This window comes from Eucyclogobius newberryi, unplaced genomic scaffold (genome assembly GCF_026437365.1).
Source record: "Eucyclogobius newberryi isolate DKJ021-1_F unplaced genomic scaffold, fEucNew1.0.hap1 SCAF_13, whole genome shotgun sequence".
NCBI lineage: Eukaryota > Metazoa > Chordata > Actinopteri > Gobiiformes > Gobiidae > Eucyclogobius > Eucyclogobius newberryi.
In genome coordinates, this window is record NW_027315757.1 from 36,316,212 (window position 1) to 36,342,454 (window position 26,243).

General features: G+C 51.4%; 1 protein-coding gene across 1 annotated transcript in view; it reads left to right on the forward strand.

The window, feature by feature from the left end:
* Positions 1-3,648: 3,648 nt before the first annotated feature.
* Positions 3,649-26,243, forward strand: part of lrrc4ba (leucine rich repeat containing 4Ba) — a 44,639-nt gene continuing 22,044 nt past the window's right edge. The window contains exon 1 of the mRNA XM_072443797.1: positions 3,649-4,138. Coding sequence (XP_072299898.1) covers positions 3,866-4,138 — 273 coding nt within the window. The 5' untranslated portion in view covers positions 3,649-3,865. The remainder of the gene's footprint in view (positions 4,139-26,243) is intronic.

Here is a 26,243-nt window from a genome sequence, read left to right on the forward strand (position 1 = left end):
GTGAGACACGGGGTGAGACACGGGGTGAGACAGGGGGTGAGACACGGGGTGAGACACGGGGTGAGACAGGGGGTGAGACACGGGGTGAGATAGTTGCGGTCGTCGGTTTGCTGCGGTCGATGGCTCCTCGGCTCCTCGGCTCCTCGGCTCCTCGGCTCCTCGGCTCCTCGGCTCCTCGGCTCCTCGGCTCCTCGGCTCCTCGGCTCCACAGCCCTCATAATTAATGGCCGTGTCCTTGTCGGCTTTAATGCCACTGGAAGCGCCGCGTTTGCATTATTGATCGACGCTCCTCGTGCGGCGCATTAAATTTGGAAGACGAGTCCTAAATGATGAAAACCGCCTCTGACAAACGGTGAATCGGGCGGTTTGTTTTAGACGTGAAGTCGACACAGATCCGTTGTACCAAACTTAAATGAGTATTTCTTCTGATATCACGACTAATACTACAGTAACTGACTATTCAAAACCTGTGGTACAAACGTAGTTTTCAGACAATTCTTTTAGTTTTTCTCATTTTGTGTCTAACGTTTGAAAATATCAGGTTTTGTGAATTATTGATGGTGTTTTTCTTCTGAAATACAAATTAGACATTATACTCGGGCAGTTACTCTTGTGTAATAGTTTAACAAAATACTTTTTACTTGGTTTCACTTCTTGGACAAATACTTTGTAGTTCTACTCAGCTAACTGTACTTTGAAGTAACAATATTCTTACTTCAGAACATTTTTCTGCTGAATCATCGTTGGGAAAAATACGTCAAACCTTAATTTGCCTGAACAAAACATGAACAGACTTAATAACATGAACAAATAGTTTATAAGGCATGATTCAGGCTTAGTAACTACTTCATTAAGGTTAGAGCATTAGTTAAGAAGTCCCTAAGCCTGAACTATTCTTAATTAACTATTTGTTGACTATGAATGAAGTGTGTGTTCATCTTTACTCAGTTATTCTGAAGTGTTAAGTGTATTTTTTATTTCATTAAATGGTCAGAATGTTATTTCAGTTCTTTCACTATAAATTGCATTATTTCACACAAAAACAGTTTCACATCACGTTCAACAGTTCTTTTTAGTCTTCTGAAGATGTGTTTTTTTACTCTCGACACTGATAACATCATAATAATATCGTTATATTCACGTCACACTTTTTCCTCTTCTGTCCGTGCTTCTCTTTTCTCCTTTTTCACCGTTTGTTTTAATCCGTCTCCGTCTCTATCTGGAGTGAGAATGATTCATATTAATGTAAGTGTGGCGCGTTATCAGGCTTCGAGCCACATCTGCCCCGCCCGCGAGCCACATCTGCCCCGCCCGCTCGTACATCTGCCCCACCCACGCGTACATCTGCCCCGCCCACGAGCCACATCTGCCCCGCCCACGAGCCACATCTGCCCCGCCCACGAGCCACATCTGCCCCGCCCGCGAGCGACATCTGCCCCACCCACGCGTACATCTGCCCCGCCCGCGAGCCACATCTGCCCCGCCCGCTCGTACATCTGCCCCACCCACGCGTACATCTGCCCCGCCCACGAGCCACATCTGCCCCGCCCACGAGCCACATCTGCCCCGCCCGCGAGCGACATCTGGCCCGCTCGCGCGCACATCTGCCCCGCCCGCGCGTACATCTGCCCCGCCCGCGCGTACATCTGCCCAGCCCGCGCGCCACATCTGCCCCGCCCGCGCGTACATCTGCCCAGCCCGCGCGCCACATCTGCCCCACCCGCGCGCCACATCTGCCCCGCCCGCGCGCCACATCTGCCCCACCCGCGCGCACATCTGCCCCACCCGCGCGCCACATCTGCCCCGCCCGCGCGCCACATCTGCCCCACCCGCGCGCCACATCTGCCCCGCCCGCGCGCCACATCTGCCCCGCCCGCGAGCCACATCTGCCCCGCCCGCGCACCACATCTGCCCCGCCCACGAGCCACATCTGCCCGCGCCACATCTGCCCTGCCCACGCCACATCTGCCCCGCTCGCACATCTGCCCCGCCCGCGCGTACATCTGCCCCGCCCGCGCGTACATCTGCCCAGCCCGCGCGCCACATCTACCCCGCCCGCGCGCACATCTGCCCCGCCCGCGCGCCACATCTGCCCCACCCGCGCGCACATCTGCCCAGCCCGCGCGCCACATCTGCCCCACCCGCGCGCCACATCTGCCCCGCCCGCGCGCACATCTGCCCCACCCGCGCGCGCACATCTGCCCCGCCCGCTCGTACATCTGCCCCACCCACGCGTACATCTGCCCCGCCCGCGAGCCACATCTGCCCCGCCCACGGGCCACATCTGCCCCGCCCGCGAGCCACATCTGCCCCGCCCGCGAGCGACATCTGGCCCGCTCGCGCGCACATCTGCCCCGCCCGCGCGTACATCTGCCCCGCCCGCGCGTACATCTGCCCAGCCCGCGCGCCACATCTGCCCCACCCGCGCGCCACATCTGCCCCGCCCGCGCGCCACATCTGCCCCACCCGCGAGCCACATCTGCCCCGCCCGCGCACCACATCTGCCCCACCCGCGCGCGCACATCTGCCCGCGCCACATCTGCCCTGCCCACGCCACATCTGCCCCGCTCGCACATCTGCCCCGCCCGCGCGTACATCTGCCCCGCCCGCGCGTACATCTGCCCAGCCCGCGCGCCACATCTGCCCCGCCCGCGCGCACATCTGCCCCGCCCGCGCGCCACATCTGCCCCACCCGCGCGCACATCTGTCCCACCCGCGCGCCACATCTGCCCCGCCCGCCCGCCACATCTGCCCCGCCCGCGCGCCACATCTGCCCCGCCCGCGCGCTGGTGATATCCTGTTCCACTCCAGCACTTAGCCTTAGCCCTGGATCTCCTCCAGACTCCGTCTCACGTGTCCACGATAGAGTCCACGATAGAGTCCATGATAGAGTCCATGATAGAGTCCACGATAGAGTCCACGATAGAGTCCACGATAGAGTCCATGATAGAGTCCACGATAGAGTCCATGATAGAGTCCACGATAGAGTCCATGATAGAGTCCACGATAGAGTCCATGATAGAGTCCACGATAGAGTCCACGATAGAGTCCACGATAGAGTCCACAATAGAGTCCATGATAGAGTCCACGATAGAGTCCATGACAGAGTCCATGATAGAGTCCATGATAGAGTCCACGATAGAGTCCATGACAGAGTCCATGATAGAGTCCATGATAGACTCCATGATAGAGTCCATGATAGAGTCCACGATAGAGTCCATGACAGAGTCCATGACAGAGTCCATGATAGAGTCCACGATAGAGTCCATGACAGAGTCCATGATAGAGTCCATGACAGAGTCCATGATAGAGTCCATGATAGAGTCCATGATAGAGTCCACGACAGAGTCCACGAAAGAGTTCACTGTTTTAGTTTGTCCTGTTTATTCTGAATTCGGTTTAAGGCAGACAAAAGAGAGAACGGTGGGATGGATCGACTTTGGTGAAAACTGCAGGTTTTTGGGACGATCAGACCAAAGTCTTCAGCTTCAGTGTGGAGTCTATGGACCTTTTTCTATTGTTAAGTTGTTTTAGACCGATATTATGTTTTACAATGAACACAATATAAAATAATAATCCATGTCTGTTTCGTTAAAAGCACGATGTGGTCTTTAATCCCACATTTCTTCTTCTCGTTTCCCGCAGTGACTCCTGGATTCTGCTCCTTTGACGCACAAAGAGGAATACCTTCTGTTTCCTGCTCTTTTCCCCAAACCTGTGGATTAATTTGCGTTCCTGGATTATTTCCGAGGATGTTTTGAACCCATCATCCAACGGCACGTCCCATAAGGAGTGTGTTTTCTCGCCCCAGTGCTGCCCTCTTCTGTCCATTCGGATTACAGGGTAGGGACATGTTCCATTTACCATGCGCATCAGCACGTTGACCTGCCTGCCCGGCCCCGCCCCCCTGCTCTTTCTATTCGCCCACCTCTTCTCGGGGCTCCTCCTGCTTCCTGGGCCCGAGTCGGTGGGGGGCGCGGGCTCCTCCCCCTCCGCGTCGAGCCAATCCTGTCCCACGCTCTGCAGCTGCTCCAACCAGGCCAGCCGGGTCATCTGCACGCGCCAGAGTCTGGACCTGGTCCCGCAGAGCATCTCGGTCAACACCAGATACCTCAACCTGCAGGAGAACGCCATCCAGGTAACGCACGCCTGGGACGGGTCAGGACTGGGTGGTTTGGTTACCGTAGCAACAGACATCCAGTGCACAAACGCTAACACATGCTGGAACTGCAGGTCTAGAATTGTGAGTTAATTTGTCTTTTTACAGTTCAATATTTAGTTGTACTTTCTACTTGTAGTTTGGCCACGCCCTATGAGTGGATTAATTGAGGCTTGTCTTTATTCGCCTGATCATCTCCTCCACCAACACATGGACAAACTAATATGCCACCAATGTATTTTACTCTTGAAACATGTTTATTTGACTTTATTTATAAGTTTGTGACTAACAAATCAGATCAAATACTTCAGAGAAACATTGATTATGATTATTACGGCAAGTGAACAATATAAACACCATGAGAAGGTCTTTCTTTGCAATCTTTTAAATTAATACCAATAAATGAAAGTTAAAGGCTGCAATGTCAGAGGCACTGGTCGGAGCTGTGGACATTTATAAAAGGCCTTTGACTTGTCCTATTGTAGATATAGATTCTTTTATTAAAGCTGGAGGTGCCGTATCGATGTGGAGAGACATGTGTTATAAAGCAGCGTCTGTGTCTTCATTAGCGCTGCTCTGATATCGGCAGCACCCATGGGAGACTTTAGGACTTCTAGAACGATTCGTCTGGTGAAAGAAACACAGCGGAAACACCAGATGTTTGTCCAGTCAAGCTTTCCTTTAGCGTTGTAAGTGCATATTCGACCACGGACGATGTGTAGCGTGCGTGCGGAGCGTGACACGGGCGAGTCTGCAGCTGGAGGCGGAGCTTGTGCTCAAATGTAAACCCGTTTTTTACATTCACACGTTTGAGACTTCAGCTGTTTTTACTCACTTTCTACTTGAGGAAATGAAATCAAAAGAAAGGGAAGGAAATCAAAGTTTGACATTTTTAAAAAATCTGATCTGATACCGATACCAGTCCAATACCAGTCCGATACCAGTCCGATACCAGTCCGATACCAGTCCAATACCAGTCCGATACCAGTCCGATACCAGTCCGATACCAGTCCAATACCAGTCCGATACCAGACGATACCAGTCCGATACCAGTCCGATACCAGTCCAATACCAGTCCGATACCAGACGATACCAGTCCGATACCAGACGATACCACATTCTGTGTCACAGGGGAAAAGGTAAACTAAAGATAGATACAATATAAAACACACATTTACTCCTGTAAATGTGTGTTCAGTCCGCGGCATCCAGTTGGCCCCTGATGCTCGTCCTGGCACTTGACGAGCACCTGACGAGCGCCTGACGCTCGTCCTGGACGCCTGACGAGCACCTGACGAGCGCCTGACGCTCGTCCTGGACGCCTGACGAGCGCCTGACGAGCGCCTGACGCTCGTCCTGGACGCCTGACGAGCACCTGTTGTTCTGCCTGTGCATTCATGCTCCCTCTGTTGTTCTGCCTGTGCATTCATGCGCCCTCTGTTGTTCTGCCTGTGCATTCATGCTCCCTCTGTTGTTTTGGGACCCACAGCATCGACACTAAACGCACGGCCATAAAAACACGGCCCCTATTTATTTACTGTAAGCGTTTTACGGTAATTGGATCCATCCTGGCGACGCTGACAGCGCTTTGTTCTCGCCATGTTTCATATTCATCTCAGTGTGTGGAATGTGGAGTGGGGGTTTCCAAGCACCGTTTGAGTCAAAGCCGCCAAGAAACATCAGATTAAATACAGGAAACAGGAAGTGAAGAGCTGCTCCAGCAAAGCTCGTTCACCAGAACAAGACAAACCGACAGTGACTACAAAGATTCATTCTGAGCGGGTTTTTTAAATCTTTAAAAAATATCTACAAATAAAATACAAAAATAAAAACATTATTTTTTGGGCCTCAGGCTGAAATATACTTTTCAGTATGAAACTTTTTTTTTTAAATTAGGCCCGAGCGCCACAAGCTGCGAGAGGCCTATTAATCTCGTGAGGCCGTGCGATGCACGGCTGCGAAAGTGCGCACGTGTTGCGCACGAAATCAAGCGCGAAGCGCTCGCCCACTTCCAAACACTCACTAACGCACTCCTTCACTCATGCACGCCCCGTGCAGACTAATTAGTAGTAGGAAAATGGAACATTACCGCTGTAAATGGGCGAAGCCCGTGCAAAAGTGCGCACTAAACGAGCACTTTACATTGGGATGACGACCGCTTCGCCCAAATGACCGCTAAAGCACTCATTTGCGCTAAGTAGCTCACGAATACGTTCCTCATCTCTTGCATGTTCCGTTCATATAAACATGTAATGCAAAAATTTAACATTATTACTGTTTAGAGGGCCAAAAACACAAAGTGGGCGGAGCCCACTCAAAATTAACGAAAGTACCCGTCAGTGACCAGGGACCCACACCATGAGGTAGGAAAGTGCGAGCGCTTTCCGAAAATGTATAGTTTATGATATTTGAAAAATGGGAAACATTGTTTTCGCATCGGAATATTATTCTTTCTTTCTTTCTTCTCGGGACACGCCCCCCTATTTTTCACCCAGTGAACATTGACAAAAAGTCACAAAAATATTCACACCTCTAAAAATCGGGCCTCTCCACATTCTGGCTATTTCCTTTTTCTATAATAAAAAAAAATGGCGCGTCAGCGCCCCCAAATGTACCAAAAATGCATTGAGAGATGGGAAATGACCCAAAAAAAATCTGATCGTAGAATCATGAAATTTGGCGCAGAGGTAGATGGTGACAAGAGAAGTAAAAAATATTATCACGACAACACCGTCCGCCCAACCAAATGTCGGCCATATTGCTTAAAAAATGGCTAAACATGACTTCGGAGTTTTTCCAAACGTCGTACTTTTATGAACTCCTCCCAGGGCGTTGGCTCTAAAAAGCTGAAATTTGGTGAAAATGCTACTGAGGAGTGGGACATCAAAAGTTATTCAAATGACATTGACCCTGTCACGGTCTCTGAGCGGTGAAGCCGCAAACTTTAGCTAGAATTTCAGAAATCTCCCAAATTTAACATTTCTGCCGTTTGCGCAGATAAAGTCCAAATTGCATCAAATTAGAATCAGTTGTTAAACTCTTTGCCCTAAACCTACTTGAAGTGAAATAAATTAATTTGGCGCCACAGCGCCCCCTACAGATTTTATATGGAGGTTAAATGTTTAGTTTTGCAAAATTATATGAAATTTGACACACAACTCAATTTTAGCCCCATCAAAAAAGTCAATGAAACCCATGTCATATTTGTTATGGCGTTGCCGTAGCGATGACCAAAACCTCCAATGTTATTCCAATGGGGAAATCGCCAGAACATGTTTACACTTTAGACTTTCACAAACTCCTCCCCCTCAGGGCGTTGGCCCTATTAACCTGAAATTTGGTGAGACTCATCTTCAGGACCATCAAAAGATATTCACATTTTTATTCAAAGAGTCACAGTGTCTGTGCGGCAAAGCCGCACATTTTGCCAAGAATTCAAAATAAAATGTCTTTTTGATGGTAAAACAAAGGGGAGAAGATGTGACAGCGTCACAGATTCAGCAGTAGATGTAATAAAAGGACAATTGGGGCGCGTTAGCGCCCCCTCCTCTTGCGGCGTGGCGGCGGCGTGGCGAGGGCCGATCATTGCCGCTTGCGGCTATATTTATTATTATTATTGATTATTATTAGGCCCGAGCAGAAGGATGAGGCGAGGGACTTATTAGAAACTTTGGAAAAACGCCAAAATCAAGTAGTAAACAAGAACAGATATGCTAGTGAGTGGTATTAAAAATTAGAACTTCTAATGAGTGAAGACCCTGTGAAAAACTATTGAAAGACGGCTCAATAGCGCCACCTCAAAAATCGATTCACATGGAGCCAATGGGAGCCCAAAAAATCGCAGTAAAAATATGACGCTCACTCCAAAAATTAGTTCATTTGAGGACATGTAAAAAATTATACAATGACCCCGCCCTAAATTATACAGAAAGTCGGCCATGTTGGATCAAAACACGTACTTTTGGCATCTTCTTTTACAGTTTTCATCGAAAACGCTTCAAATTTGGCCAAAAGACACAAAAGCCATGAGCAATGAAATGTTATGAATTTGAAGCTGATACACTTTCGGGTGTGGTCATTGTGAATTTTAAACAAAATCGCAATTTTTGGAAAATTTAAACATAATCAACATTTCTTAAACTTTGTAATTTTATTTTTATTTTACTGGAGCGTTTGTGAAGATTTTCAATCTTAATGCAATAATATGCAAATTTATTGGCTAGCTAATATAATTTGTCTTGTCTTAAAAATATTTCTAACGGTTTAATTTGTGATCACAATTTGACAAAATTACCAGCCTGAGTTTTCATAACGGCAACGACGGGCCTCTGTCAACATATATTTGGAAAATTGGTACAAATGTCCTTCCTGTCAGGACGAGTAAAAAATGTATCATGACCCCACCCTAAATCCCACAGGGAGTGTGCCATTGTGGGCGGAACCACATTTTTTTCCACCTTGGATTTCCAGTCAAAAGGCTTGAAAAAAATGTCAAAATGAACTACACCCGTGTGCAATTAGAGGTCATTCTTTAGATCTTTGATACAATTCCAAATGTGGCACGCCCACATTTGGAAGCTCGTTTACAAAAAATGCCATTTTGTAAGTGTTAAAACTTGCGTTTCTCTGACATGAGATGTTACATTTTCCAGCATTAATGTACGTTTTGTGCAAAATGATGAGCTGAATGCAATGATGTACAACATGTATAGATATATTATACAAAGGCTCTACAGCGCCCCCTTGAACATTTGGATGAAGTAGTAGAAAAAGCTTCAGTTGTAGTCATCTGGACTCAGTTAGAAAAAATAGACGTTTCGACTCTCATCCAAGAGTCATTGTCAAGGATGAGAGTCGAAACGTCTATTTTTTCTAACTGAGTCCAGATGACTACAACTGAAGCTTTTTCTACTATGGAACACGCCTAAACGAATGAGGGATTACACCGACATATTTCCAAGAATTTGGATGAAGTGAAAAAAATTACTTTGACGTAGAAAAATGAAATTTGGCACAGACATTCTTCTCACCATTCTGATCGAAAAATCCATTGACAGCATACCTCCATCTACAAGCATGTTACCGTGACAACCTGACAAACATTGCCATAGACTTACAAGCGTTTTTGTTTACAGGCATTTTGAATGTGATTAAAACATTTACTTTGTCATTAACAGTTAGGATTTGGCACATTATTCTCCACATCACACGGAACGTAAAAGCCAGTGGGGACATAACTCTCACTCGAACCGTGCGGCCGTGAAAATGTTGAATGAAGTAGTATAAAGTTTGTACTGTTTGTGGGGGAGGGGTGACGTAAGTGGGAGGGGGGGGTCATGTAGGCGGGGGGAGGGGTGATATAGGCCTGGGGAGGGGTGATAAAGGCGGGGGGAGGGGTGATATAGGCCTGGGGAGGGGTGATAAAGGCGGGGGGAGGGGTGATGTAGGTGGGGGGGGTGATGTAGGCGGGGGGTGATGTAGCCCTGGGGAGGGCTGATACAGGCGGGGGGAGGGGTGATGTAGGTGGGGGGAGGGGTGATGTAGGTGGGGGGAGGGGTGATGTAGCCCTGGGGAGGGGTGATGTAGGTGGGGGGAGGGGTGATGTAGGTGGGGGGAGGGGTGATGTAGGCGGGGGGAGGGGTGATGTAGGCGGGGGGAGGGGTCACGTAGGTGGGGGGAGGGGTGACGTAAGCGGGGGGAGGGATGACGTAAGCGGGGGGAGGGGTTATGTAGGCGGGGGGAGGGGTGATGTAGGTGGGGGGAGGGGTGACGTAGGTGGGGGGAGGGGTGATGTAGGCGGGGGGAGGGGTGATGTAGGCGGGGGGAGGGGTCACGTAGGTGGGGGGAGGGGTGACGTAAGCGGGGGGAGGGGTGATGTAGGTGGGGGGAGGGGTGACGTAAGCGGGGGGAGGGGTGATGTAGGTGGGGGGAGGGGTGATGTAGGTGGGGGGAGGGGTGACGTAAGCGGGGGGAGGGGTGATGTAGGTGGGGGGAGGGGTGATGTAGGTGGGGGAGGGGTGACGTAAGCGGGGGAGGGGTGATGTAGGTGGGGGGAGGGGTGATGTAGGTGGGGGGAGGGGTGACGTAAGCGGGGGAGGGGTGACGTAAGCGGGGGGAGGGGTGATGTAGGCGGGGGAGGGGGGATGTAGGCGGGGGGGTTAGGGGTGTGCTCTTCGCGGTGGCCTGTACCCCGCGGTCGTAAGGGGGGCGAGGGTCTTTATCGCCGCTTTAATTATTATTATGATCTAATAATGTATTTTTGCAGAAGAAACATATTCAAATTAATTCAAAAATAAAAATGTCAAGAACAAAATGGAGCGTGAAAAAAAGTCTTAGAAAACTGCCTTTTATATATTATATTCTGCACATTTATAGTGGGTTGGTGTAACCCCTTTAGCACTAGCATGGGGCGTTAGCATGCTAACAGAGCACTTCCTGGTTCACTGTCAATAAAAAGAATAAAACTAAATTCAAAACAAAAAACAGGTATTGATACTGAAAAGATCATGATTAAATACGACCTTTTCTGAATAGATATTATAAATACTATAAGAGACATCAGTTTTTTATCAGTTTGATATCATCTTAATATTGCTCAGGAGGATAAAAGTATAAAGTATAAAATAAAAGGGAAACTTCCCAAAATAAAAGCCCATGTGATCTTTCTGCACACACGAGTAACACAACTGCGTGTCCTTCCTCCAGCTTTACGCCAAAGTCGATGCGTGAGCCGCTCGTGGCGCTGCACAAAGGAAAGTGCCACGGGTCATTTGAATAAAACATCTCTTTGCATAAATCACCAGCGTTTCTTCCATTTGCGGTGCATCTGTAGTGAAGCTGCAGCCGCTCGCTCGGTGTGAATAACGTGTGAATAACGTGTGATGATGTAGTGCTCGTTACGCCACAGCTGGGCCCCGCACTCTCCCGATATACACCCCGTTCTGCTTAGAGGGGAAACGTGGACGTAATGAATCATAGTCTGCGCCTGCATTTTTAAAGACACAACAACCACCGCAGCAGCTCGTGTTTCTGCTCGTCCTGCTCTAACGACACAGGACTATACTTACGTCACTCCTTCACTTCACACGTGTGGGGTCTAGTGTTAGGGCGTACGACTTGTTTTAAACGGGGCGTACGACGTGTTTCCATTGGCCTACGACGTGTTTCCATTGGGCGTACGACGTGTTTCCACTGGGCATATGATGTGTTTCCACTGGGCGTAGGACGTGTTTCCACTGGGCATATGATGTGTTTCTGTTGGGCGTATGATGTGTTTCCACTGGCCGTACGACGTGTTTCCATTGGGCGTATGACGTGTTTCCACTGGGCGTATGATGTGTTTCCACTGGCCGTACGACGTGTTTCCATTGGCCGTACGACGTGTTTCCATTGGGCGTATGACGTGTTTCCACTGGGCGTATGATGTGTTTCCACTGGCCGTACGACGTGTTTCCATTGGCCGTACGACGTGTTTCCATTGGGCGTACGACGTGTTTCCATTGGCCGTACGACGTGTTTCCACTGGGCGTATGATGTGTTTCCATTGGCCGTACGACGTGGTTCCATTGGCCGTACGAAGCGTTTCCGCTGGGCGTACGACGTATTTTCCATTGGCCGTACGACGTGGTTCCATTGGCCGTACGACGTGTTTCCATTGGGCGTACGACGTGTTTCCATTGGGCATACGATGTGTTTCCGCTGGGCGTACGACGTGTTTCCACTGGGCGTATGATGTGTTTCCATTAGCCATACGACTTGTTTCCACTGGGCGTACGACGTGGTTCCATTAGCCGTACGACGTATTTTACATTGGCCGTACGACGTGTTTCCATTGGGCGTACGACGTGTTTCCACTGGGCTTATGGTGTGTTTCCATTGGCCGTACGACGTGGTTCCATTGGCCGTACGACGTGTTTCCATTGGGCGTACAACGTGTTTCCATTGGCCGTACGAAGCGTTTCCGCTGGGCTTATGATGTGTTTCCATTGGCCGTACGACGTGGTTCCATTGGCCGTACGACGTGTTTCCATTGGGCGTACAACGTGTTTCCATTGGCCGTACGAAGCGTTTCCGCTGGGCGTACGACGTATTTTACATTGGGCGTACGACGTGTTTCCATTGGCCGTACGACGTGTTTCCATTGGGCGTACGACGTGTTTCCACTGGGCGTATGATGTGTTTCCATTGGCCGTACGACGTGGTTCCATTGGCCATACAACTTGTTTCCACTGGGCGTACGACGTGTTTCTGTTGGGCGTACGACGTGTTTCCATTTGGCGTACGATGTGTTTCCGCTGGGTGTACGACGTGGTTCCATTGGCCGTACGACGTGTTTCCATTGGGCGTACGACGTGTTTCCATTGGGCGTACGACGTGTTTCAATTGGCCGTACGACGTGTTTCCACTGGGCTTACGACGTGTTTCCGCTGGGCTTACGACGTGTTTCTGTTGGGCGTACGACGTGTTTCCGTTGGGCGTACGACGTGTTTCCGCTGGGCGTATGACGTGGTTCCATTGGCCGTATGATGTGTTTCCGCTGGGCTTACGACGTGTTTCCACTGGCCGTACGACGTGTTTCCGCTGGGCTTACGTGTTTCCACTGGGCGTACGACGTGTTTCCATTGGCCGTACGACGTGTTTCCATTGGGCGGACGACGTGTTTCCACTGGCCGTACGACGTGTTTCCGCTGGGCTTACGACGTGTTTCTGTTGGGCGTACGACGTGTTTCCATTGGGCGTACGACGTGTTTCCGCTGGACGTACGGCGTGTTTCCACTGGGCGTACGGCGTGTTTCCATTGTTGTGCGTACGACGTGTTTCCATTGGGCGTATGACGTGTTTCCACTGAGCGTACGGAGTGTTTCCACTGGGCGTACGACGTGTTTCCATTGGGCGTACGACGTGTTTCCATTGGGCGTACGACGTATTTTACATTGGGAGTACGACGTGTTTCCATTGGGGGTACAACGTATTTTCACTGGGCGTACAACGTGTTTCCGCTGGGCATACGACATGTTTCCATTAGGCGTATGACGTGTTTCTGTTGGGCGTACGACGTGTTTCCATTAGGCGTACGACGTGTTTCTGTTGGGCGTATGATGTGTTTCCACTGGGCATACAACTTGTTTCCACTGGGCGTACGACGTGTTTCCATTGGCCGTACGACGTGTTTCTGTTGGGCGTACGATGTGTTTCCGCTGGGCTTACGACGTGTTTCCGTTGGGCGTACGACGTGTTTCCATTGGGCGTACGACGTGTTTCCGCGGGGCGTACGACGTGGTTCCATTGGCCGTACGACGTGTTTCCATTGGGCGTACGACATGTTTCCATTGGGCGTACGACGTGTTTCCACTGGGCGTACGACGTGTTTCTGTTGGGCGTACGAAGTGTTTCCATTGGCCGTACAACGTGTTTCCACTGGGCGTACGACGTGTTTCCATTGGGCGTACGACGTGTTTCTGTTGGGCGTACGAAGTGTTTCCATTGGCCGTACAACGTGTTTCCACTGGGCGTACGACGTGTTTCCACTGGGCTTACGACGTGTTTCCATTGGCCGTACGACGTGTTTCCGCTGGGCGTAAGACGTGTTTCCATTGGGCGTACGACGTGTTTCCATTGGGCGTACGACGTGTTTCTGTTCGGTGTACGACGTGTTTCCATTGGCCGTACAACGTGTTTACACTGGGCGTACGACGTGTTTCCATTGGGCGTACGACGTGTTTCTGTTGGGCGTACGAAGTGTTTCCATTGGCCGTACAACGTGTTTCCACTGGGCGTACGACGTGTTTCCACTGGGCTTACGACGTGTTTCCATTGGCCGTACGACGTGTTTCCGCTGGGCGTAAGACGTGTTTCCATTGGGCGTACGACGTGTTTCAATTGGGCGTACGACGTGTTTCTGTTCGGTGTACGACGTGTTTCCATTGGCCGTACAACGTGTTTCCGCTGGGTGTACGACGTGGTTCCATTGGCCGTACGACGTGTTTCCATTGGCCGTACAACGTGTTTCCACTGGGCGTACGACGTGTTTCCACTGGGCTTACGACGTGTTTCCGCTGGGCATACGACGTGTTTCCGTTGGGCGTACGACGTGTTTCCATTGGGCGTACGACGTTGTACGCCCAGCGGAAAAAATTCCATTGGGGGTACAACGTATTTTCACTGGCCGTATTATGTGTTTCCACTGGGCATACGACGTGTTTCCATTGGGCGTATGATGTGTTTCCATTGGGCGTATGATGCGTTTCCACTGGGCGTACGACGTGTTTCCATTGGGCGTACGACGTGTTTCCACTGGGCGTACTACGTTTTTCCATTGTTGTGCGTATGATGTGTTTCCACTGGGCGTACAAGGTGCTTCCACTGGACGTACGACGTGTTTCCACTGGGCGTACAACGTGTTTCCACTGGGCGTACGACGTGTTTCCACTGGGCGTACAACGTGTTTCCATTGGCCATACGACGTGTTTCCACTGGGCGTACAACGTGTTTCCATTGGCCATACGACGTGTTTCCACTGGGCGTACGACGTTTTTCCATTGTTGTGCGTACGACGTGTTTCCACTGAGCGTATGACGTGTTTCCACTGAGCGTACGACGTGTTTCCGCTGGGCGTACAACCTATTTTACATTGGGCGTACGGCGTGTTTCCATTGTTGTGCGTACGACGTGTTTCCACTGGGCGTACGACGTGTTTACACTGTGCGTACGACGTGTTTCCATTGTTGTGCGTACGACGTGTTTCCATTGGCCGTACGACGTGTTTCCACTGGGTGTACGACGTTTTTCCATTGTTGTGCGTACAACGTTTTTCCATTGTTGTGCGTACGACGTGTGTCCGCTGGCCGTACGACGTATTTTACATTGGGCGTACAAAGTTTTTCCATTGTTGTGCGTACGACGTGTTTCCACTGGGTGTACGGCGTGTTTCCGCTGGGCGTACAACGTATTTTACATTGGGCGTACGACCTTTTTCCATTGTTGTGCGTACGACGTGTTTCCACTGAGCGTACGGCGTGTTTCCATTGGCCGTACGACGTGTTTCCACTGGGCGTACAACGTTTTTCCATTGTTGTGCGTACGACGTGTTTCCATTGGGCGTACCACGTGTTTCCATTGGGCGTACAACGTGTTTCCATTGGGCGTACAACGTTTTTCCATTGTTGTGCGTACGACGTGTTTCCATTGGGCGTACAACGTGTTTCCATTGGCCGTACGACGTGTTTCCACTGGGCGTACGACGTGTTTCCACTGGGCGTACGACGTGTTTCCACTGGGCGTACGACGTTTTTCCATTGTTGTGCGTACGACGTGTTTCCACTGGGCGTACGACGTGTTTCCATTGGGCGTACGACGTGTTTCCATTGGGCGTATGACGTGTTTCCGCTGGGCGTACAACGTATTTTACATTGGGCGTACGACGTTTTTCCATTGTTGTGCGTACGTGTTTCCACTGGGCGTACGGCGTGTTTTCATTGTTGTGCGTACGACGTGTTTCCACTGGGCGTACAACGTTTTTCCATTGTTATGCGTACGACGTGTTTCCATTGGGCGTATGACGTGTTTCCACTGGGCGTACAACGTTTTTCCATTGTTATGCGTACGACGTGTTTCCATTGGGCGTATGACGTGTTTCCACTGAGCGTACGGAGTGTTTCCACTGGGCGTACCACGTGTGTCCATTGGGCGTACATCGTGTTTCCATTGGCCGTACGACGTGTTTCCACTGGGCGTACGACGTGTTTCCCTTGGGCGTACAAGGTGCTTCCACTGGGCGTACAACGTGTTTCCACTGGGCGTACGACGTGTTTCCACTGGGCGTACGGCGTGTTTCCATTGGCCATACGACGTGTTTCCACTGGGCGTATGACGTGTTTCCATTGGGCGTACGGAGTGTTTCCACTGGTCGTACAACGTGTTTCCATTGGGCGTACCACGTGTTTCCATTGGGCGTACAACGTGTTTCCATTGTGCGTACGACGTGTTTCCACTGGGCGTACGGCGTGTTTCCATCGGCCGTACGACGTGTTTCCGCTGGCCGTACGACGTATTTTACATTGGGCGTACGACGTTTTTCCATTGTTGTGCGTACGACGTGTTTCCAATGTGCGTACGACGTGTTTCCATTGTTGTGCGTACGACGTGTTTCCATTGGCCGTACGACGTGTTTCCACTGGGCGTACGACGTGTTTCCACTGGGCGTACAACGTTTTTCCATTGTTATGCGTACGACGTGTTTCCATTGGGCGTATGACGTGTTTCCACTGAGCGTACGGAGTGTTTCCACTGGGCGCTCAACGTGTTTCTATTGGGCGTACCACGTGTTTCCATTGGGCGTACATCGTGTTTCCATTGGCCGTACGACGTGTTTCCACTGGGCGTACGACGTGTTTCCATTGGGCGTACGGAGTGTTTCCACTGGGCGTACAACGTGTTTCCACTGGGCGTACGACGTGTTTCCACTGGGCGTACGGCGTGTTTCCATTGGCCATACGACGTGTTTCCATTGGGCGTACGGAGTGTTTCCACTGGGCGTACAACGTGTTTCCATTGGGCGTACCACGTGTTTCCATTGGGCGTACAACGTGTTTCCATTGGGCGTACGCCGTGTTTCCATTGGCCGTACGACGTGTTTCCGCTGGGCGTACAACGTATTTTACATTTGGCGTATGACGTGTTTCCGCTGGGCGTACGACGTTTTTCCATTGTTGTGCGTAAGACGTGTTTCCACTGGGCGTACGACGTGTTTCCGCTGGGCGTACAACGTATTTTACATTGGGCGTACGACGTTTTTCCATTGTTGTGCGTAAGACGTGTTTCCACTGGGCGTACGACGTGTTTCCGCTGGGCGTACAACGTATTTTACATTGGGCGTACAACGTTTTTCCATTGTTGTGCGTACGAAGTGTTTCCACTGGGCGTACGACGTGTTTCCACTGGGCGTACGACGTTTTTCCATTGTTGTGCGTACGACGTGTTTCCACTGGGCGTACAACGTGTTTCCACTGGGCGTACGACGTGTTTCCATTGTTTTGCGTACGACGTGTTTCCATTGGGCGTACAACGTGTTTCCATTGGGCGTACGACGTGTTTCCACTGGGCGTACGGCGTGTTTCCATTGGCTGTACGACGTGTTTCCGCTGGGCGTACAACGTGTTTTACATTGGGCGTACGACATTTTTCCATTGTTGTGCGTACGACGTGTTCCCACCGGGCGTACGACGTGTTTCCACAGGGCGTACAACGTTTTTCCATTGTTGTGCGTACGACGTGTTTCCATTGGGCGTATGACGTGTTTCCACTGGGCGTACGGCGTGTTTCCACTGGGCGCTCAACGTGTTTCTATTGGGCGTACCACGTGTTTCCATTGGGCGTACATCGTGTTTCCATTGGCCGTACGACGTGTTTCCACTGGGCGTACGACGTGTTTCCCTTGGGCGTACGGAGTGTTTCCACTGGGCGTACCACGTGTTTCCATTGGGTGTACAACGTGTTTCCATTGGGCGTACGACGTGTTTCCACTGGCCGTACGACGTATTTTACATTGGGCGTACGACGTTTTTCCATTGTTGTGCGTACGACGTGTTTCCACTGGGCGTACAACGTGTTTCCACTGGGCGTATGACGTGTTTCCACTGGGCGTGCAACGTGTTTCCACTGGGCGTACAACGTGTTTCCACTGGGCGTACGACGTGTTTCCATTGGGCGGGCGTACAACATGTTTCCATTGGGCGTACGACGTGTCTCTGCTGGGCGTACAACGTGTTTCCATTGCGCGTATGACGTGTTTCCACTGGCCGTACGACGTATTTTACATTGGGCGTACGACGTTTTTCCATTGTTGTGCGTACAACGTGTTTCCACTGGGCGTACGACGTGTTTCCATTGGGCGGGCGTACAACGTGTTTCCATTGCGCGTATGACGTTTTTCCACTGGGCGTACGACGTATTTTACATTTTGCGTACGACGTATTTTACATTGGGAGTACGACGTGTTTCCATTGGGCGTACAACGTGTTTCCATTGCGCGTATGACGTGTTTCCGCTGGGCGTACAACGTATTTTACATTGGTCGTACAACGTTTTTCCATTGTTGTGCGTACGACGTGTTTCCACTGGGCGTACAACGTGTTTCCACTGGGCGTACCACGTGTTTCCGCTGGGCGAACAACGTGTTTCCATTGCGCGTATGACGTGTTTCCGCTGGGCGTACAACGTATTTTACATTGGGCGTACGACGTTTTTCCATTGTTGTGCGTAAGACGTGTTTCCACTGGGCGTACGACGTGTTTCCGCTGGGCGTACAACGTATTTTACATTGGGCGTACGACGTATTTCCATTGTTGTGCGTACGAAGTGTTTCCACTGGGCGTACGACGTGTTTCCACTGGGCGTACGACGTGTTTCCACTGGGCGTACGACGTGTTTCCATTGTTTTGCGTACGACGTGTTTCCATTGGGCGTACCACGTGTTTCCATTGGGCGTACAACGTGTTTCCATTGGGCGTACGACGTGTTTCCACTGGGCGTACGGCGTGTTTCCATTGGCCTTACGACGTGTTTCCACTGGGCGTACGACGTTTTTCCGCTGGGCGTACAACGTGTTTTACATTGGGCGTACGACATTTTTCCATTGTTGTGCGTACGACGTGTTTCCACTGGGCGTACGACGTGTTTCCACTGGGCGTACAACGTTTTTCCATTGTTGTGCGTACGACGTGTTTCCATTGGGCGTATGACGTGTTTCCACTGGGCGCTCAACGTGTTTCTATTGGGCGTACCACGTGTTTCCATTGGGCGTACATCGTGTTTCCATTGGCCGTACGACGTGCTTCCACTGGGCGTACGACGTGTTTCCATTGGGCGTACGGAGTGTTTCCACTGGGCGTACCACGTGTTTCCATTGGGCGTACGACGTGTTTCCACTGGGCGTACGGCGTGTTTCCATTGGCCGTACGACGTGTTTCCGCTGGGCGTACAACGTATTTTACATTGGGCGTACAAAGTTTTTCCATTGTTGTGCGTACGACGTGTTTCCATTGGGCGTACCACGTGTTTCCATCGGGCGTACAACGTGTTTCCATTGGGCGTACGACGTGTTTCCACTGGGCGAACGACGTGTTTCCATTGGCCGTACGACGTGTTTCCGCTTGGCGTACAACGTGTTTTACATTGGGCGTACTACATTTTTCCATTGTTGTGCGTACGACGTGTTTCCACTGGGCGTACGACGTGTTTCCATTGGGCGTATGACGTGTTTCCACTGGGCGTATGACGTGTTTCCACTGGCCGTACGACGTGTTTCCATTGGCCGTACGACGTGTTTCCATTGGGCGTACGACGTGTTTCCATTGGCCGTACGACGTGTTTCCACTGGGCGTATGATGTGTTTCCATTGGCCGTACGACGTGGTTCCATTGGCCGTACGAAGCGTTTCCGCTGGGCGTACGACGTATTTTACATTGGGCGTACGACGTGTTTCCATTGGCCGTACGACGTGTTTCCATTGGGCGTACGACGTGTTTCCATTGGGCATACGATGTGTTTCCGCTGGGCGTACGACGTGTTTCCACTGGGCGTATGATGTGTTTCCATTAGCCATACGACTTGTTTCCACTGGGCGTACGACGTGGTTCCATTAGCCGTACGACGTATTTTACATTGGCCGTACGACGTGTTTCCATTGGCCGTACGACGTGTTTCCACTGGGCGTATGATGTGTTTCCATTGGCCGTACGACGTGGTTCCATTGGCCGTACGACGTGTTTCCATTGGGCGTACAACGTGTTTCCATTGGCCGTACGAAGCGTTTCCGCTGGGCGTACGACGTATTTTACTTTGGGCGTACGACGTGTTTCCATTGGCCGTACGACGTGTTTCCATTGGGCGTACGACGTGTTTCCACTGGGCGTATGATGTGTTTCCATTGGCCGTACGACGTGGTTCCATTGGCCATACAACTTGTTTCCACTGGGCGTACGACGTGTTTCTGTTGGGCGTACGACGTGTTTCCATTTGGCGTACGATGTGTTTCCGCTGGGTGTACGACGTGGTTCCATTGGCCGTACGACGTGTTTCCATTGGGCGTACGACGTGTTTCCATTGGGCGTACGACGTGTTTCAATTGGCCGTACGACGTGTTTCCACTGGGCTTACGACGTGTTTCCGCTGGGCTTACGACGTGTTTCTGTTGGGCGTACGACGTGTTTCCGTTGGGCGTACGACGTGTTTCCGCTGGGCGTATGACGTGGTTCCATTGGCCGTATGATGTGTTTCCGCTGGGCTTACGACGTGTTTCCACTGGCCGTACGACGTGTTTCCGCTGGGCTTACGTGTTTCCACTGGGCGTACGACGTGTTTCCATTGGCCGTACGACGTGTTTCCATTGGGCGGACGACGTGTTTCCACTGGCCGTACGACGTGTTTCCGCTGGGCTTACGACGTGTTTCTGTTGGGCGTACGACGTGTTTCCGCTGGACGTACGGCGTGTTTCCACTGGGCGTACGGCGTGTTTCCATTGTTGTGCGTACGACGTGTTTCCATTGGGAGTACGACGTGTTTCCATTGGGGGTACAACGTGTTTCCGCTGGGCATACGACATGTTTCCATTAGGCGTATGACGTGTTTCTGTTGGGCGTACGACGTGTTTCCGCTGGGCGTACGACGTGTTTCCACTGGGCGTATGATGTGTTTCCATTAGCCATACGACTTGTTTCCACTGGGCGTACGACGTGGTTCCATTAGCCGTACGACGTATTTTACATTGGCCGTACGACGTGTTTCCATTGGCCGTACGACGTGTTTCCACTGGGCGTATGATGTGTTTCCATTGGCCGTACGACGTGGTTCCATTGGCCGTACGACGTGTTTCCATTGGGCGTACAACGTGTTTCCATTGGCCGTACGAAGCGTTTCCGCTGGGCGTACGACGTATTTTACATTGGGCGTACGACGTGTTTCCATTGGCCGTACGACGTGTTTCCATTGGGCGTACGACGTGTTTCCACTGGGCGTATGATGTGTTTCCATTGGCCGTACGACGTGGTTCCATTGGCCATACAACTTGTTTCCACTGGGCGTACGACGTGTTTCTGTTGGGCGTACGACGTGTTTCCATTTGGCGTACGATGTGTTTCCGCTGGGTGTACGACGTGGTTCCATTGGCCGTACGACGTGTTTCCATTGGGCGTACGACGTGTTTCCATTGGGCGTACGACGTGTTTCAATTGGCCGTACGACGTGTTTCCACTGGGCTTACGACGTGTTTCCGCTGGGCTTACGACGTGTTTCTGTTGGGCGTACGACGTGTTTCCGTTGGGCGTACGACGTGTTTCCGCTGGGCGTATGACGTGGTTCCATTGGCCGTATGATGTGTTTCCGCTGGGCTTACGACGTGTTTCCACTGGCCGTACGACGTGTTTCCGCTGGGCTTACGTGTTTCCACTGGGCGTACGACGTGTTTCCATTGGCCGTACGACGTGTTTCCATTGGGCGGACGACGTGTTTCCACTGGCCGTACGACGTGTTTCCGCTGGGCTTACGACGTGTTTCTGTTGGGCGTACGACGTGTTTCCATTGGGCGTACGACGTGTTTCCGCTGGACGTACGGCGTGTTTCCACTGGGCGTACGGCGTGTTTCCATTGTTGTGCGTACGACGTGTTTCCATTGGGCGTATGACGTGTTTCCACTGAGCGTACGGAGTGTTTCCACTGGGCGTACGACGTGTTTCCATTGGGCGTACGACGTGTTTCCATTGGGCGTACGACGTATTTTACATTGGGAGTACGACGTGTTTCCATTGGGGGTACAACGTATTTTCACTGGGCGTACAACGTGTTTCCGCTGGGCATACGACATGTTTCCATTAGGCGTATGACGTGTTTCTGTTGGGCGTACGACGTGTTTCCATTAGGCGTACGACGTGTTTCTGTTGGGCGTATGATGTGTTTCCACTGGGCATACAACTTGTTTCCACTGGGCGTACGACGTGTTTCCATTGGCCGTACGACGTGTTTCTGTTGGGCGTACGACGTGTTTCCGCTGGGCTTACGACGTGTTTCCGTTGGGCGTACGACGTGTTTCCATTGGGCGTACGACGTGTTTCCGCGGGGCGTACGACGTGGTTCCATTGGCCGTACGACATGTTTCCATTGGGCGTACGACATGTTTCCATTGGGCGTACGACGTGTTTCCACTGGGCGTACGACGTGTTTCTGTTGGGCGTACGAAGTGTTTCCATTGGCCGTACAACGTGTTTCCACTGGGCGTACGACGTGTTTCCATTGGGCGTACGACGTGTTTCTGTTGGGCGTACGAAGTGTTTCCATTGGCCGTACAACGTGTTTCCACTGGGCGTACGACGTGTTTCCACTGGGCTTACGACGTGTTTCCATTGGCCGTACGACGTGTTTCCGCTGGGCGTAAGACGTGTTTCCATTGGGCGTACGACGTGTTTCCATTGGGCGTACGACGTGTTTCTGTTCGGTGTACGACGTGTTTCCATTGGCCGTACAACGTGTTTCCGCTGGGTGTACGACGTGGTTCCATTGGCCGTACGACGTGTTTCCATTGGCCGTACAACGTGTTTACACTGGGCGTACGACGTGTTTCCATTGGGCGTACGACGTGTTTCTGTTGGGCGTACGACGTGTTTCCATTGGCCGTACAACGTGTTTCCAATGGGCGTACGACGTGTTTCCACTGGGCTTACGACGTGTTTCCATTGGCCGTACGACGTGTTTCCGCTGGGCGTAAGACGTGTTTCCATTGGGCGTACGACGTGTTTCAATTGGGCGTACGACGTGTTTCTGTTCGGTGTACGACGTGTTTCCATTGGCCGTACAACGTGTTTCCGCTGGGTGTACGACGTGGTTCCATTGGCCGTACGACGTGTTTCCATTGGCCGTACAACGTGTTTCCACTGGGCGTACGACGTGTTTCCACTGGGCTTACGACGTGTTTCCGCTGGGCTTACGACGTGTTTCTGTTGGGCGTACGACGTGTTTCCGCTGGGCTTACGACGTGTTTCCGTTGGGCGTACGACGTGTTTCCATTGGGCGTACGACGTGTTTCCGCTGGGCTCACGACGTGGTTCCATTGGCCGTACGACGTGTTTCAATTGGCCGTACAACGTGTTTCCACTGGGCGTACGACGTGTTTCCACTGGGCTTACGACGTGTTTCCACTGGCCGTACAATGTGTTTCCACTGGGCGTACGACGTTGTACGCCCAGCGGAAAAAATTCCATTGGGGGTACAACGTATTTTCACTGGCCGTATTATTTGTTTCCACTGGGCATACGACGTGTTTCCATTGGGCGTATGATGTGTTTCCATTGGGCGTATGATGCGTTTCCACTGGGCGTACGACGTGTTTCCATTGGGCGTACGACGTGTTTCCACTGGGCGTACTACGTTTTTCCATTGTTGTGCGTATGATGTGTTTCCACTGGGCGTACAAGGTGCTTCCACTGGACGTACGACGTGTTTCCACTGGGCGTACAACGTGTTTCCACTGGGCGTACGACGTGTTTCCACTGGGCGTACAACGTGTTTCCATTGGGCGTACAACCTATTTTACATTGGGCGTACGGCGTGTTTCCATTGTTGTGCGTACGACGTGTTTCCACTGGGCGTACGACGTGTTTACACTGTGCGTACGACGTGTTTCCATTGTTGTGCGTACGACGTGTTTCCATTGGCCGTACGACGTGTTTCCACTGGGTGTACGACGTTTTTCCATTGTTGTGCGTACAACGTTTTTCCATTGTTGTGCGTACGACGTGTGTCCGCTGGCCGTACGACGTATTTTACATTGGGCGTACAAAGTTTTTCCATTGTTGTGCGTACGACGTGTTTCCACTGGGTGTACGGCGTGTTTCCGCTGGGCGTACAACGTATTTTACATTGGGCGTACGACCTTTTTCCATTGTTGTGCGTACGACGTGTTTCCACTGAGCGTACGGCGTGTTTCCATTGGCCGTACGACGTGTTTCCACTGGGCGTACAACGTTTTTCCATTGTTGTGCGTACGACGTGTTTCCATTGGGCGTACCACGTGTTTCCATTGGGCGTACAACGTGTTTCCATTGGGCGTACAACGTTTTTCCATTGTTGTGCGTACGACGTGTTTCCATTGGGCGTACAACGTGTTTCCATTGGCCGTACGACGTGTTTCCACTGGGCGTACGACGTGTTTCCACTGGGCGTACGACGTGTTTCCACTGGGCGTACGACGTTTTTCCATTGTTGTGCGTACGACGTGTTTCCACTGGGCGTACGACGTGTTTCCATTGGGCGTACGACGTGTTTCCATTGGGCGTATGACGTGTTTCCGCTGGGCGTACAACGTATTTTACATTGGGCGTACGACGTTTTTCCATTGTTGTGCGTACGTGTTTCCACTGGGCGTACGGCGTGTTTTCATTGTTGTGCGTACGACGTGTTTCCACTGGGCGTACAACGTGTTTCCACTGGGCGTACAACGTTTTTCCATTGTTATGCGTACGACGTGTTTCCATTGGGCGTATGACGTGTTTCCACTGGGCGTACAACGTTTTTCCATTGTTATGCGTACGACGTGTTTCCATTGGGCGTATGACGTGTTTCCACTGAGCGTACGGAGTGTTTCCACTGGGCGTACCACGTGTGTCCATTGGGCGTACATCGTGTTTCCATTGGCCGTACGACGTGTTTCCACTGGGCGTACGACGTGTTTCCCTTGGGCGTACAAGGTGCTTCCACTGGGCGTACAACGTGTTTCCACTGGGCGTACGACGTGTTTCCACTGGGCGTACGGCGTGTTTCCATTGGCCATACGACGTGTTTCCACTGGGCGTATGACGTGTTTCCATTGGGCGTACGGAGTGTTTCCACTGGTCGTACAACGTGTTTCCATTGGGCGTACCACGTGTTTCCATTGGGCGTACAACGTGTTTCCATTGTGCGTACGACGTGTTTCCACTGGGCGTACGGCGTGTTTCCATCGGCCGTACGACGTGTTTCCGCTGGCCGTACGACGTATTTTACATTGGGCGTACGACGTTTTTCCATTGTTGTGCGTACGACGTGTTTCCAATGTGCGTACGACGTGTTTCCATTGTTGTGCGTACGACGTGTTTCCATTGGCCGTACGACGTGTTTCCACTGGGCGTACGACGTGTTTCCACTGGGCGTACAACGTTTTTCCATTGTTATGCGTACGACGTGTTTCCATTGGGCGTATGACGTGTTTCCACTGAGCGTACGGAGTGTTTCCACTGGGCGCTCAACGTGTTTCTATTGGGCGTACCACGTGTTTCCATTGGGCGTACATCGTGTTTCCATTGGCCGTACGACGTGTTTCCACTGGGCGTACGACGTGTTTCCATTGGGCGTACGGAGTGTTTCCACTGGGCGTACAACGTGTTTCCACTGGGCGTACGACGTGTTTCCACTGGGCGTACGGCGTGTTTCCATTGGCCATACGACGTGTTTCCATTGGGCGTACGGAGTGTTTCCACTGGGCGTACAACGTGTTTCCATTGGGCGTACCACGTGTTTCCATTGGGCGTACAACGTGTTTCCATTGGGCGTACGCCGTGTTTCCATTGGCCGTACGACGTGTTTCCGCTGGGCGTACAACGTATTTTACATTTGGCGTATGACGTGTTTCCGCTGGGCGTACGACGTTTTTCCATTGTTGTGCGTAAGACGTGTTTCCACTGGGCGTACGACGTGTTTCCGCTGGGCGTACAACGTATTTTACATTGGGCGTACGACGTTTTTCCATTGTTGTGCGTAAGACGTGTTTCCACTGGGCGTACGACGTGTTTCCGCTGGGCGTACAACGTATTTTACATTGGGCGTACAACGTTTTTCCATTGTTGTGCGTACGAAGTGTTTCCACTGGGCGTACGACGTGTTTCCACTGGGCGTACGACGTTTTTCCATTGTTGTGCGTACGACGTGTTTCCACTGGGCGTACAACGTGTTTCCACTGGGCGTACGACGTGTTTCCATTGTTTTGCGTACGACGTGTTTCCATTGGGCGTACAACGTGTTTCCATTGGGCGTACGACGTGTTTCCACTGGGCGTACGGCGTGT